Genomic DNA, 13,716 nt, shown 5'->3' with positions numbered 1-13,716 from the left:
TGAAGGAAATCTACCTAATTTCCCCTTGGCTAGAGTTCTGGTTCGGTCTAGGTGTATTTTTCCTCCTGCTTTGGCTCAGCATGGTACTGTGTTTGGGTAAATTCATTGAAGGAAAATATATTACAATGGACACAGCAAGTCAGAACATCAACCTAGTCTTGAAACCACACAGATCATCCCACGTGAAGAAAAGAGAACTGTCAACAGTAAATGTCACAGCAATTCCGATACCTGGTGGGGTAGTATGGGAGAAAACAGACTATGAGATCTATGGTCCGGTCGAAATCCTGAAGTATCCTCATCAACTAAAGGTTTCCTTAAGTGACTTTGTGACACCTAGTACATTCTCTGATGATTGGGACTTTAACAGTATTAATGACATGATGTCTGATTTAGTAATGTCAGCTAGATTCACAGATCATGATTATTTACAAGGTTCATCTAGTTATGAGCAGTTATTCTGTTACACCCATCATGGGGATCACTACTTGCATAAATCTGCACAGCCTAGAAATGTTTTTATGTATAATCAATGGGAACATTGTTCTACACCACCTAAAAGCAGTTCTAAAGCATTTTTTGAGAAATTCAAATACTTCTCAGGGTTTAACACCAGTAATGCAGAAACGTTTTATTACAAACTGTTAGATAAAACAGGAATGAAAACAATGCTGACAAATTCTAAATTGATATATTCAGAAGCATTTTATGACAAAATGATGACATTTGGTTTTGATTATTGGAAAAATAATATTGAAACTAAAACAATTTGGGGTACAAAAGATTGGCAGGTGCAAGGCATTGAAGCACTATTTAGAACCTGCATGATACCAGAACAAATGTTATTTTTAAATGACACAATACACCAAACATCTTGTTTCTAGGATCAAAGACCTTAAAACACCGTCTATACCAAAGCCAATACCTGAAAATGCAACCACAGATATTGAGTTAGACGTGTCACAAATTTTACATTTCAACAGAACAAATCCTGATTGGAAAAAGTGGTTAATCTGGCCTACAGACACAAATAGCTGTCAAGAAAGATTCCTGAATAAAACACAGGGGTTAAAAATGACCAGATTAGACTCTAGATATTCCCAGAGACAACATCCAGGGATTATAACAACATACAGTGTAGGGAAACTCTGCCTTGAATGGCTAACTACGTCCACACTGGCTGAAATTAAGCAACACTTGTCTTTGCTAAAAGATGGTGCTGATTTGCGCGATTTCATTCTTGGACCACGCAAACAGCGTCAAAAGCGTTTCATAGCGACCAGTATCTATGCTGCTTACAACGAGGCTTGGAAAGTACAGCAAATTGAAACTGCTGAAAAAATACGAGAAATTGATCGTATTAATTTGGAGAAATCACTTTCTGTGGTAGACAATGGGTTAACGACTCTGTCTTCCAGAATATATTCGTTGGACAATATTGTATCCTCTGCCTTTGATGTGATAGACAGAGATTTGCTAATGTTACAACATGGCCAGTCTCAATTACGCTCTATTATAGAATTAGGCTGGACGCTGCAAAATCTTCGTTCAGGCTATGTGCCTTGGCGTTTAATCAACACAACGTCATTATTTTCCAGTTTTAACCTTACTGATAAACAGATCAGTTTGGCACAGAAAGGAGCAGACTATACAATCCTGAGCATCGAAAAACTCGAGAGATTACCATTGACAATGTCAGAGAGTCCTGTCATTGAATGGATAATACACGGAATTATCACAATTCCGATAACAACTTTCCGATTTAAAGAGTGCCTTGAGTACATACCTGCTGGCCAATATGAACAATTGGGTAAAGGATATGTAAAATCCGAATGGAAATTACCATACACTCATTCTTGCTATAGTGACAGTGACAAAAATGTATTTCTTAGTGGTGAAAATTGTAAACATTCACTAAGCGGTATACTTTTGTGTCAGGGTATTAATTTACACGGAGCATGTGATGGAAATTCAAACAACCTTTCATGCCACCAGCTAGTCACACCTGCAACTCAGATAGAGCCCTTCTTTATGCAACTCGCGAACAGGAGTTACATTCTTAGAACGGATCACAGATGTTGTGGCCTCGTGCCAGGGAAAAGTTATCTAGTAGAAGTAACATCCATGGTCAAATGCTGTATGCAAGCATTGTTTCCGAGTGGGCCTCCAGACATAGTGACTCCCATCTGGCCTCGTCTGAATCTCTATTCTATACGAATTGATACATTAAGCAAAATGAAATCTGTACTTTTACAGACAACAGTGCCTATAACGTCATCTAAAGAGACGTATGATCTTCTAGTTGCAAGGACAGCTACTAAAGTTCATGACCTTTTATCAACAAATTGCCCCGTGCATTTCGTAGAAATGTTCAGCCAACTCCTTAACATGTCTAGTGCAACAAGCATCCCAGGCATATTTAAGACAGTCTTTACGGGACTGCTAACACCCTTCCAGGCAATTTTGGGAATCTTTCCTAATTTTGTGCACTCCATTTTTGGCGGCATACCATTATTTTTGGGACTCGTCGCAGGGATTCTATTTTTGACCCTCCTGCTTCGTTATGGCAAGCCTCGGCTCAGACATAGCTCCCATGGGAATGGAAGAGACAATCCTAGCAATGCGCTACCGGGACAGGATAACTAACGTCCTTGGATTGGCCAGGCTGAGAGATCTAAACATGACCTGGTTCCTTTCATTCAGACCGATATGGCAAAATTGCATTTTACCTGTGCTACGGTGTATGCTTTGCGGCGATGAATGCGTGTTGGACATCTGTCTTTCACTTCCATCAGCAGTACCAATGGACGTCGATACTTTGCTCAGTCCAATAACGGCTCACGCATTGTGTTGTCCCCAGCGGCTACCAATCCTGATGACGGCATTCGTGGAGACTCCTGTGCTACAACCAAGTGGTAACAGTGGAGCGAGTGACAAAAGCAACATCATCCAGGTACAACGTTCTGTGAGCATTGCTGGTCCTGCCTTCGATGACAGCAATCATTCTCACACCTGCCAAGTTACAGCGCTATCTAATTTGGTTGAACTATCACATGATTTTGTAGACTAATTCTTTGAGAGCCTGTCTGATACGATGTTCTCACCCGTACAGAAACAATAACTTTTAGAAGCTTTCCGACACACAGTGTTCCCATGAACTCTGAATTCGGCCTTCAGTTTTGATCAACAAAAACTGCCAAGAGCTTTGGAAATCTATTTTCTTTGAATTGGACAATTTTTCTAATATTGACCTTTTTTGGCACGAACAATTCTTTGCTTAACGTAAAAACTATTCTTAGAGAACAGAAGCTTCACACTTCTATTTCTAAACACATCTAGAGACATAACAACATTACACCAGCCTCTAGCACACATGTTATTACAATGCATTTTTATGTGATGATTTATCTCGCCTTTCTTCTGTCAGAGATACTTCATGTGTAATTCCTTTTGCATAATCGTTCATTGATTTCATATGCAATAATTTTTTGAATGATTACTATGCTTTAAAAAACGTACAGTACCTAAATTCATGTATTACAAGTACGCCTATTTCGAATGCATTTATGTATTTTGGGGTGGGCAATGTTACACATGCATCTAATTGCTTTAGTTTTAGTAATTTTGATAGACATTAACCCGTGGAGTGGGTGTTGCGTGTTTATCTAGGTTCCTGATCGATACTGTGACCTTATGCCCCTATTCGGCTATAAATCCATTTATTCCCTATATTGGCATAACCGTTCAAGTGCGATTTTCTGAAAAGTCATCTCTGGCCTCACACGAACAGAGCCACATTCCAACATAGTTCTCTCTGCCACTTCCTTTGCGACCAATTAGTGCAATGACAGAGCAGTAGTCACTATCTGATATTCCTAGATAACACTCCGAGTTCTTCAACAAGATAAAAACTCAGCAAACCTGGAAATCCCCGCTTGCTATGTTTTGATTAGTAATTGAACTCTAATGAGCAACTGATAACTATCACTTCCTAGTGACATCTTTAATTGACGTCTTATGTCCAGCAAACTTGCGTCAAACCCGGCACCTGTCAGGTATAAATATTACCAACGTTGCCTTAAGCAATGAGAGCTACTGTTGCTGATGCCAGCTGCCTGCAAGACCCCGTGTTGGTAAATCTAGCACTCTGTCGCTGCAGCCTGCTGTCCCTGTGGTGGTGAAGCTGCTGATACCATTATCGCTGCTAAAGCGCGAACTATGGTGCAGTACGCTTAAGGAGCTGAACAGCCGTCCCTCTGCGAAGACATCCAGCAGATTCCAGCTGCCTGCGGACGCTGTCCCCCCTCCTTCCTCGACGCGCTGAAGAGACCCGCTGCCTTTCTCGTGCAGAGAAATCCAGCCACGGCGTTTCCGGTCTACCCTCGCGGGTGACTGGGATATCGAGAGAGACCCCTGAAGGAGATACCAATCCTCCATCATTCTATTCAGAGGTATGGTGTTGACTAAACCCTTAGATGAGAATTCTTGAAACAAACCTTGGCAAAACCAACTTAACTTAAAGCTACTTACTTACTCCCCTTTCACGTGTTAGGCTTAGGTCAGGCACACTGGGGTAGGCTTAGTTAGAAGCACCAGTTGAGTATGTTAGCCTAATGTATATATGACTGTATATATGTTGTATTACTTTTAAACCATTGTATGGCTAAGAAACCATATCAATGCTTTTACAGTTCTATTTCGCAATACTTATCTTACTGTACGTACTTTTTATAATAACAATTATTGCAATTGTGGCAATACATTTCTCTTGTACGAGAAGAAAGACTGTTCAATAAATGTTAACCCTTTATTGATAAACGCCCGTCTCTCTATTCTCTACATCTCGTGAAAGTAAACTGCACTAGACTGACTGAGTGAAATACATGTCTATTGTTTCACACGACCCTAGAGATTGACTCTTGATCTGAGGAGCAAAGTTGTCATGTTGCACGGTTGTTGGAAAGCTGAATCCCTTCTTGTCTGTGCCAAGGAAGCTGATCACTTCCTATGCAGAGAAGAAAGTTTCCAGTGACCTCTGAGCTAGTTGGTAACACAACCCAATTAAGTTTAGCATAGTCAGTGGAGGCCTGGAATATCCGCAGTTCCACGTCGATACTACTGTTTATGTTATTCCAATGCGCAGGGCCTAGTGGGAAACTAGGAACTACACTACACTATGAAAACTCTCTTTAAGCCATGTAGGGTTGCCAAAGAGGAGGCACCATAGTCAGCACCTCCCAGCCTTTTATTCCCATGTAAAGGAGAATCTAAATTCCTATGCTTTGTGTATTTTAGTCATAGAAGGAGGCGAAACACTTCTCACAGATTTGTTTCCAGATGAAGATGCTCCTTGTGACTTTGTATAACCATTATATTTGTTTTTTTCAGTATTTTTTCTTAAGACAACAAGTTTTGCAAGGCCAAGAGTGTTTAGCCCTATGAGATACTGCAGCTATGGTAGGGAGAGGAAAATGGTGAGTGAAAACTTAAACATAAACTTTCTACAATATATTTTACCAGAGGCCCCTAGCCTGACAGTCGGGAACGATTCACATTATGTAAATCTATGAAATACAAAACTATACAAATAATTGTTACTATTAATTACATTGCACACTTCATTAAGGAACAGGAGACAGCACAGTAATAAAAACTAATGGGCGGAGAGTCTTCTAATGGAAAGCAAAAGTAGAAACTACCATTAATAAAAATAAATATAGAGGTGGTAAAACCTGTTCAGCATTAGGATTCCCAATAGTGAGCTGACAAGGATTGTGCAGCATTAATGACCAAACAAAAACTGTGCTTTTATTCAGCCACCAAGGAACTAACCATACACATAAATTACCTGGAAAATGTGTAAGGGTCAGCAAAACCCTGAGCCTGACATTCAGTAATCCTCCATTACAGAGGGAGTAAGACATGGAGTTAAAGCAATTGGCACTGATAAAAGGAAAATAGGAAAGATGGCATAGTGGTAGTTAGCTTGTATTCCATTATGAGAAATGAGACTTATATTTACTATAGTGCCTACAGAAAGAGGTGGCAGATATTTAAAAAGTAGGAAAAGGCTTGCAATACATAAACCAATATAAAAGTAGTAAACAATTTAATCTGGATTTGGTACACACATTTACAGCACCTTCACAGTTTAGCAGACAGAAAAATGCACCAATTAGTCCTCTAAGTAAGTGTGTTGCTGTCCTTACCTCACCCTTCACAGCTGCTGGCTCCAATGCTCTGCTGATGCAGCACCCCAGCACAGGTGTCTTGGGCGAAGGAGACAAAGCAATGCTCTCCAGCTTGTTAAACATTTCAGACTCCGTCCCTCCTTCCCACACTCTGTGGCTCACCACATTCCACTGTCCTCTTCTGGACCTGCAGCACAGAAAAGTGCCAAGATTATTTCAACAATTTCAAGCTCTCCTTTTCTGATCTGATTGCTTGGGGGACATAAAGAACCAACAGCAGTGCTCTGGCAGGCTTTCTAGAGATCAGTAGCTGCATGAATGTCACTCGGACCTGCACTGGTGGAAGGACAACCCCCTCTCAAGGTGGGTTAACCAGTCACTCCTGTACAAATACAGGATCCTGTGGTGGTGAATACCTCCTTGCTGAACTGGGGAGGCCATCTGGGTGAGATGACGGCACATGGCCTTTGGTGTACATCAGAGCAGCGTCTTCACAGAAATGGGCAGGAGCTGTGGGTAGTCTGCCTTGCCATGAATCAATGATGACTTTGGAAAGCATAATACAATGTCCTAACATAGTCATCAAATTAACTGGACAACGTGAAATGCAAAACAATCAAAAGAAACACAGACAGCAATATGAACTAGGGGGTAACAAGATACAAAACAATGTTTTGATTATATTTGGACATTTAAAATAATCTAAACGCTGATAGACACAGCAGGCTTCTTGAAGAACTCAATGTATACTACATCAAACATATATCAATAAAAAGTAAGAGAACCACCAGATATAGCAAGCTTGTCTACAAGATAAGCAGGGGTGCTGGACAAGTTGGCTTTGTAAATTATGCAGATAGTTTTGAAGATGGTGCAGACAGGCAAGGGTAGTCAACCGAGTTATATCAGGCTAGGGGTGTTGTGATCATATTTCTTCAGACTCTGGATGAGACGTGCTGTGGCTGTAGGATGCTCCGAGGGGTGCCCGTGTGGAATCAGGGAGGCCATGGAGTAGGGCATTATCACCACCCAGATGTGACAGTATAAGAGCCTAAACAGTAGCTCTGAGGTCACTTTCTTTAAAAGAGAGAGCTGATGCCAGGCCATCTTTGTTTTTTTGGGCAAACAAAGCAAACACAAGGAGATGATGGACGGAGCGCTGACACTTTTCAGACGCTCACCCCCAGTAACAGATCTGGGTTGAATCCATCATCCTTCTTTAGCACACTTCTCCACCTCAGTTCAGACCCAGCTATATGCAAATCAGCCTTGACCCTGTGCCTCATGGGAACAGTCCAGTCGGAACTGCCAAGCCAGGTCTTCCCAGAACCGGAAACAAGCATCCTGCGACCGGTTTCTGGGTAATACCCTTCTTCAGCCAAGCTAGCTTGAAGCCAGTGGCACTGTGTTCCTTGAGAGTGAGGGTATTGTCCAGGGTGAATCGAAGTGACATGGCATTCGGTGAAAGTTGGTGTTTGACACCATCGCGGTTCAAGTAACAGAGCCAGGATTGTATGCTATCTTGTTTATTGATCTTGGCAATTTACAGGAATTCTTTCTTTGTTGGGTTGAGCTTCAGGTAGACACTGGGCATTCAGGCCCTAGTGATGTTCAAGCAATGTTTGAGGCATTGGGTGTCTGAAACAAAGGAGACTTTTAAAGTTGTTTATCATCATCATATTGGTGAATCTTGATGCTGTTATCTGTCAGCATAGCACACAGTGACTCCAAAGCAACAAAGGTTAAAGATGGCAGAAGACAAGATGTAACCATGCACAGGTAAAATGGATCCGGAGGTGCCAATGTGAACAAACTAGTGTCAGCTAGAAAGGTAGGAGGAGATGGTTGCCGGGGAAAGAGGTCTGTTTGCCTGGCATCTTCTTTTAAAGACAGTGGTGGGCGATACCAGTGATGTCACTTCCTGTAGAGACAGATGCTGGGAAAAGTAATGATGTGACTACAATCTGAGAAGGAAGCAGAGAGAATTGCTGTGATAAAAACAAGAAACTAACTTACCATATGCCAATACTGCTAACTTATTTCAGTTATTTTCAAAACCGGACGCAAGAGTCAAATAAGACGTTTCGCCACCAAGTAACACCTTTTATTGAGGAGAAGGAACACGGAACTTCACTCTTTTGCCATCCATAAAAAGACATACTTCCACAATAATTTCCTCCCTCCCAAAGAAGTTCTGCAGTCTCGAAGAGATACGCCACTATCAGTTAACAAATATCTAAACCTCAGAATTAGACGGTGCACATCATATCCAGCGAAGAGAAAGAGAAGCTGCGTGGTCCTGAAGAGAACTCCAAAACAAATAGGAGTTCGAAACGCGTAGACGATTTTTATGTCATCAGCCATAAGAATTTGAAACGAAGTTTGAATTGTTTAAATATTTTGAGTTAAATTGAATCTCGTACTATGGCTTGTCTTAGAGACAGGAGTTCAAGATAAAGTTTCGTAAATAGTAAATGTATATGGTCTGTATATGTGGTGTGGTGAATGAATGTGAAGTGAGTTTGAAGTCTGAGTGTGAGAAAAATGAGAGAATTTTTTAAAATGAGTAAAAGTGTTTGTAAAGTATAAATGTTAGTGGCATGTATAAATGAAGAAGTTTATGGGTTATATTGCTCGATTTTCAGTATAACCGCTCTTAAAAAAGAGTTGAAATAAGTTAGCAGTATTGGCATATGGTCAGTTGGTTTGTTATTTGAGGCTTGGCCTTACTGTTGGGAGCCTAGACCCAGTGGTGTTCTTTGGTGATAAAACCAAGAGCATCCGTGGCCTGCACTGGAGACTATATTACTAAAGCAACGATAAAATTAGCTCTGGTCTCAGCCTGATGTGTGTGATTGATATACAAGATGAATTACAGCCATTGCGATGATCATACTGCAGATTGTACCTTATTTATTGCAAAGTGTTACTGTGATTAACAAAAATATCATATTTACAATTACAGAAAATGACAGAAGTGAGCAAAGCAACAAGCTCAAACATATTTCACTAATGATAGGATGAAATAAACCATCAACAAATAACACAAGGACAACTGTGGGTTAAAACAGTGATTGCTTTTCTTTATATGACACCAGGACCCATATGGTATGTACAAGATTGGGAACATATATGCTAAATTATTTGCAGCTCACAAAACAATACCACTGCCAGTACTGGACAAAGTTTTTTGGTTAACCTCACAAAGGCTGCTATGAATAAAACATGGCAGTCTCATATCAATTTTGTTGCTGATTTATTATAACCATTTTTTTCAATCAGAAAGCTTTTTCATTTTTTCAAAGACATTTCTGTGCGTGTGCGAATATAAATATACAAAATATACAAATATATACAAAAATTACAAAGCACAAGTGAAGGACAACTCCTTATTTCATTGACAACACATCCATACTAAACCTTTCTCACTACAGTCACTCTATTCACATTCACACACTAAAATAAAAACAAAACCATTAAACTATACCTCTGAGGTATAGGTCAGTGTCAACACAAATTATTTGAAATACAAACGGTTAGCAAGATTAAATAAATCCTAGATTACAAAAGTTCTAAACAATTAGAAAAATTATAATCAGTTTGAATCCAGTCTTTATAATCTATTCATATTGTTGACAATTGACCCTATAAGATCGACGCGTTTCGAACTCCCTGATTTGCGGGGTTCTCCTCAGGATCACTACAGTTTCTACAAAACAAAAACAAACGAACTAAGTTAGGCTCCATCATCTATCACATTCTAAATCACTAACCAGAGCAGCCACCAGCGTCGATCTTATAGGGTCAATTGTCAACAATATGAAGAGATTATAAAGACTGGATTCAAACTGATTATAATTTTTCTAATTTTTCGTTTGTATTTCAAATAATTTGTGTTGACACTGACCTATACCTCAGAGGTATAGTTTAATGGTTTTGTTTTTGTTTTAGTGTGTGAATGTGAATAGAGCGACTGTAGTGAGAAAGGTTTAGTATGGATGTGTTGTCAATGAAATAAGGAGTTGTCCTTCACTTGTGCTTTGTAATTTTTGTATATATTTGTATATTTTGTATATTTATATCCGCACATGCACAGAAATGTCTTTAAAAAAATGAAAAAGCTTTCTGATTGAAAAAAATGGTTATAATAAATCAGCAACAAAAGTGATATGAGATTGCCATGTTTTATTCATAGCAGCCTTTGTGAGGTTAACCAAAAAACCCAGTACTGGCAGTAGTATTGTTTTGTGAGTTTAATTAGGCTTAGCCTTACTGTTGAGGAGCCAAGACCCAGTTTTGTTCCTAAAATTATTTGCAGCAGCATGAGAACCAGTGTGGGACAGAGGATTGTCATAGAGGAAGTTGTTCTACAAACTGTTTGAAGGTTCACCAGTTTGGTGTATTTTTGTTGAGTTTCAATGTGCAGGAGACATGTTGGGGCCTTCATTACAACATGGGTCCAGAATGTGAAGAGCCCGAGTACCCTTGACAGATATAACATTTCAATCCAGCTTTGTCCTGCTCAGAGCATTTCCTTTCAAAACTGAAGGTTTCAGTAATAGCACAGCAACAGCATGCCTAACTTCGAGAGACCTTACTGGCTTCAAAATCACATCTTGCGCTACTATTTTACATTACCTTATAGAAACTAGCTATTGTGCACGACTCACTCCCTGAGTAGCATCTCGGCTACGACAAGGAACTGAGAACAAAAAGCAACGAAGCCCGTGATATACTTATGACAGGTGAAACTCACAAAGTTTACTCAACACCTGCACCATCACAAGCAGACTGAAATCACACCTAGGTCCTTGCCTACCACAAGCATTGACCTTAATGCACATTTTACTGTTTCGTTGCTTTATTTGCCTTAAAATTTACAAAAATCCAAATATCCAGTCTTGTCACTCCATTTGTAACTGTTTTTATCTGGTTTTGCGAGATAAGTGTACCTGGATTTTTCTGAATAGGCTTGGGAATTTTATTTATTTATTTATTTTAAATATTTTTTATATGCATTTTACTATATCTGACTCAAGACAGTTCAACAACACATTTCCATCTTGATTGTGCGAGCTAAGTTAATGCAAACAACAACCTTCTGGGGGCTGCTTCTTCACCAACCTGCAACAGAATTTAATATAGCATACATTCTATCAAGAGATGGTCTTCTTCTGCAATGCCGTGCCCTTCTTTCCTCCAGTGAATCCAATGAAAAGCTGATCGTCCAACTGGCTTTCTTTGATATGATCGATATAAAAGCTTAGAGCTCTCTCTGAATCCAAATGGTGAGGCTGCTCCTCCTCTTTAGAGGGGGGAGGGAGAGCAAGGAACATCAGAAGGCTGATAGTCTGAGAAACGTGAAATGGGGTCACCACATTAGGTAGAAGGAGGCATGCTTCGCAGAACAAGTCTGCCGTGGTAGACAATAGTGTACGGTTTTAAAAACAGAGAAGGCTCGCATTGCAGCTCACTCACCCTCTGGGCTGATGTGATGGCCACCAAGAAGACCATCTTAAGTGCGAGAAGGCGGACAGGACAGTTATGCATGGGTTTGAAGGGGGAACACATCAAAAAAGGCAAAACTAAATTTCAGTTCTACTGAGGCTTAATGAAAGGAGAAAGTGGAAGCATGCTGTTAACAGCACCCAGAGTGAGGCCTTGCAGGGCTAACGATAACACAAACAGTACCACCGCTGACAACTTTGCATGGAGTGGGCCTACTTGCTTGTCGGAGTATCAAGTCGCAAGCTTCTACCAACAGCATGCGTATACACATTTCGTTGAGGGACGCCAGGCTGCCAGAATAACATCAACAACCTTGGGAGGAAGATCAAAAACTCTCACTTGCTACTGCTCAATTGTCCAGCATGAAGATGGAGCGTTACCAGTTACGGATGCAGGACCGGTCCTGCTACTGTGACAGGAGATCCTCCAGAAGTGACAGCCTGATCAGAAGACAAATTGCTCCTGCTCAGGAGTTTGGGATATCATACTCTCCATTTCCAATCCGGGGCCACTGGTGTGAGTTGGGCCTACTGGGTCCTGTGTTTTTGTAAGGACTCAGAACAGGAGTGGTATTGGCATAAAAATGTTCAGGAGTCCCTAATTGTATTCCAATCAGGATGCATCTAGTAGAGAGTCACTTTGGAAACTCCAATGCGAGAGAGGCAGTGCACGTTCTTGGCAGTGGCAAATAAATTGAGCCAACTTTCACCTCATTCTTGGAATAGTCCTCGCACCACCTCTGGATGTAGACACCATTCGTGTTCTGCAAGGCATCAGTGGCTGAGTTTGTCCACTCTGACATTCAGAGATCCCGCCAGGTGCTGTATGACCAAGAAAATGTTCTGGCATTCCAGCTACTTTCAGAGGCAGTCAGGTGTGACCTCGACTTGTTGATAGTGAACCCGAAAGAGAGTAGAAGATGCACCAAAGTCTAGGGGTGGGTGACAACTGCCTGTGGCAAGCCTGCCTTCGGTAGTTGGTCGGCAAGTTAGGGGAAGCTGGGACATCTGACCTCCAAAGATAAGCAGCAACCACCGTCATCACTTTCGTGAACACCAGAGGTGAGGCCGAGGGGGAGCACAGCAAATTAGAAATGCTCAGTGCTCAGCTTTAACTGTAGGTAATGCCTGTGATCCTGCAAGAACGGAATCTAAAGCGCCTTAAAGGTCCAATACTACCATCCAGTCTCCAGGGTCCAGGGTAGACAGAACCTGGGCAAGGGTGAGCATTTTAAACCTGTTCCTTCTCAGAAAGGCACTGAGCGGGAGAAGGTCTAAAATAGAGTGGAGGCTTACTTTCTTTTTTGGCACCAGAGGATAGCTGAAGTAGCAACCATGACCTATGTCTGGTGTCTTCATTCTCTCAATGGCTACTTTGGCCACTATAGGTGTGGCAGGGTATACTCAGACATGAGTCCCTTTCTCACTGCTCCATCAGGATTCAAGCAAGCCGGGCCGAAGAAGGCTGAAATGCCAGAAACCGGTCCCCGGTAGCTTGTCTCCTTTCTGGTGAAGAATTGGCTTGGTAGTTTAGTCTGCCCTGTTCCCATGATGCACTGGGCCAGGGACAGACTGATTTGCATATAGCCAGGTTCTGAGCTGGGATGGGGCAGTGAGATAAATAACGGTGATGGATCAAGCCCTGATCTTTGGACTGGGTAAGAGTGGTCTGCTCAACTCAGACACTCTGTTCATCACCACCCCCTTTTCTAAATCGTTTTTGGCCACTATAGGTGTGGCAGGGTATACTCAGACATGAGTCCCTTTCTCACTGCTCCATCAGGATTCAAGCAAGCCGGGCCGAAGAAGGCTGAAATGCCAGAAACCGGTCCCCGGTAGCTTGTCTCCTTTCTGGTGAAGAATTGGCTTGGTAGTTTAGTCTGCCCTGTTCCCATGATGCACTGGGCCAGGGACAGACTGATTTGCATATAGCCAGGTTCTGAGCTGGGATGGGGCAGTGAGATAAATAACGGTGATGGATCAAGCCCTGATCTTTGGACTGGGTAAGAGTGGTCTGC

The 13,716-nt window shown here is 41.4% G+C and overlaps 1 protein-coding gene across 3 annotated transcripts in view; it reads right to left on the bottom strand.

Moving 5' to 3' along the window:
• POLG (DNA polymerase gamma, catalytic subunit) overlaps nt 1–13,716 on the bottom strand; it is a 796,646-nt gene that overhangs the window by 167,802 nt on the left and 615,128 nt on the right. For all 3 annotated transcript variants that reach the window (XM_086958137.1, XM_086958139.1, XM_086958138.1), the window contains exon 20: nt 6,210–6,378. In XM_086958137.1, coding sequence (XP_086814263.1) covers nt 6,210–6,378 — 169 coding nt within the window. The remainder of the gene's footprint in view (nt 1–6,209; nt 6,379–13,716) is intronic.

This window comes from Lissotriton vulgaris, chromosome 2_1 (genome assembly GCF_964263255.1).
Source record: "Lissotriton vulgaris chromosome 2_1, aLisVul1.2, whole genome shotgun sequence".
NCBI lineage: Eukaryota > Metazoa > Chordata > Amphibia > Caudata > Salamandridae > Lissotriton > Lissotriton vulgaris.
The sequence above is the reverse complement of the archived record's forward strand: the minus strand, read 5'-3'. Positions and strand labels throughout refer to the sequence as shown.